Source organism: Nanorana parkeri, unplaced genomic scaffold (genome assembly GCF_000935625.1).
Source record: "Nanorana parkeri isolate BGI_ZX_2015 unplaced genomic scaffold, ASM93562v1 scaffold3522, whole genome shotgun sequence".
NCBI classification, from domain to species: Eukaryota; Metazoa; Chordata; class Amphibia; order Anura; family Dicroglossidae; genus Nanorana; species Nanorana parkeri.
The window spans coordinates 17,533-17,887 of record NW_017309790.1 but is presented as its reverse complement, the minus strand read 5'-3'; the positions used below and the strand labels follow the sequence as shown (position 1 = coordinate 17,887).

The 355-nt window shown below is 57.7% G+C and overlaps 1 protein-coding gene across 1 annotated transcript in view; it reads right to left on the bottom strand.

Annotated features, from left to right (window-relative positions):
- Positions 1 to 355, bottom strand: part of NICN1 (nicolin 1) — a 4,634-nt gene that overhangs the window by 265 nt on the left and 4,014 nt on the right. Inside the window, 1 exon segment of the mRNA XM_018575079.1 lies at positions 228 to 332. Coding sequence (XP_018430581.1) covers positions 228 to 332 — 105 coding nt within the window.

Genomic DNA, 355 nt, shown 5'->3' with positions numbered 1-355 from the left:
ACGCCCCCTTCCTCTTCTCTGCAATAAGTCTATGTGTGGCAGTGATGAGAGGTGTGGCTATGATGAGGAGGCGTGGCAGTGATGAGAGGTGTGGCTATGATGAGGAGGTGTGGCTATGATGAGGGGGTGTGGCTATGACGAGGGGGTGTGGCTATCACTCAGCTCTGCAAGCACAGAGCACTGGAGGGGGAGGGGCAGGAAACAGAATCATTATTCCGGACACTCACATCGAACCTCCCGACACTCGCTGAGCTCTGATTGGACCGCATCACCTCCGTCAGCACCCACATCTGCTGCAGCTCGCTGGACACGCGGTTGGGATCGGGAATGGCCTGGAATACCGGGAGACACCGGG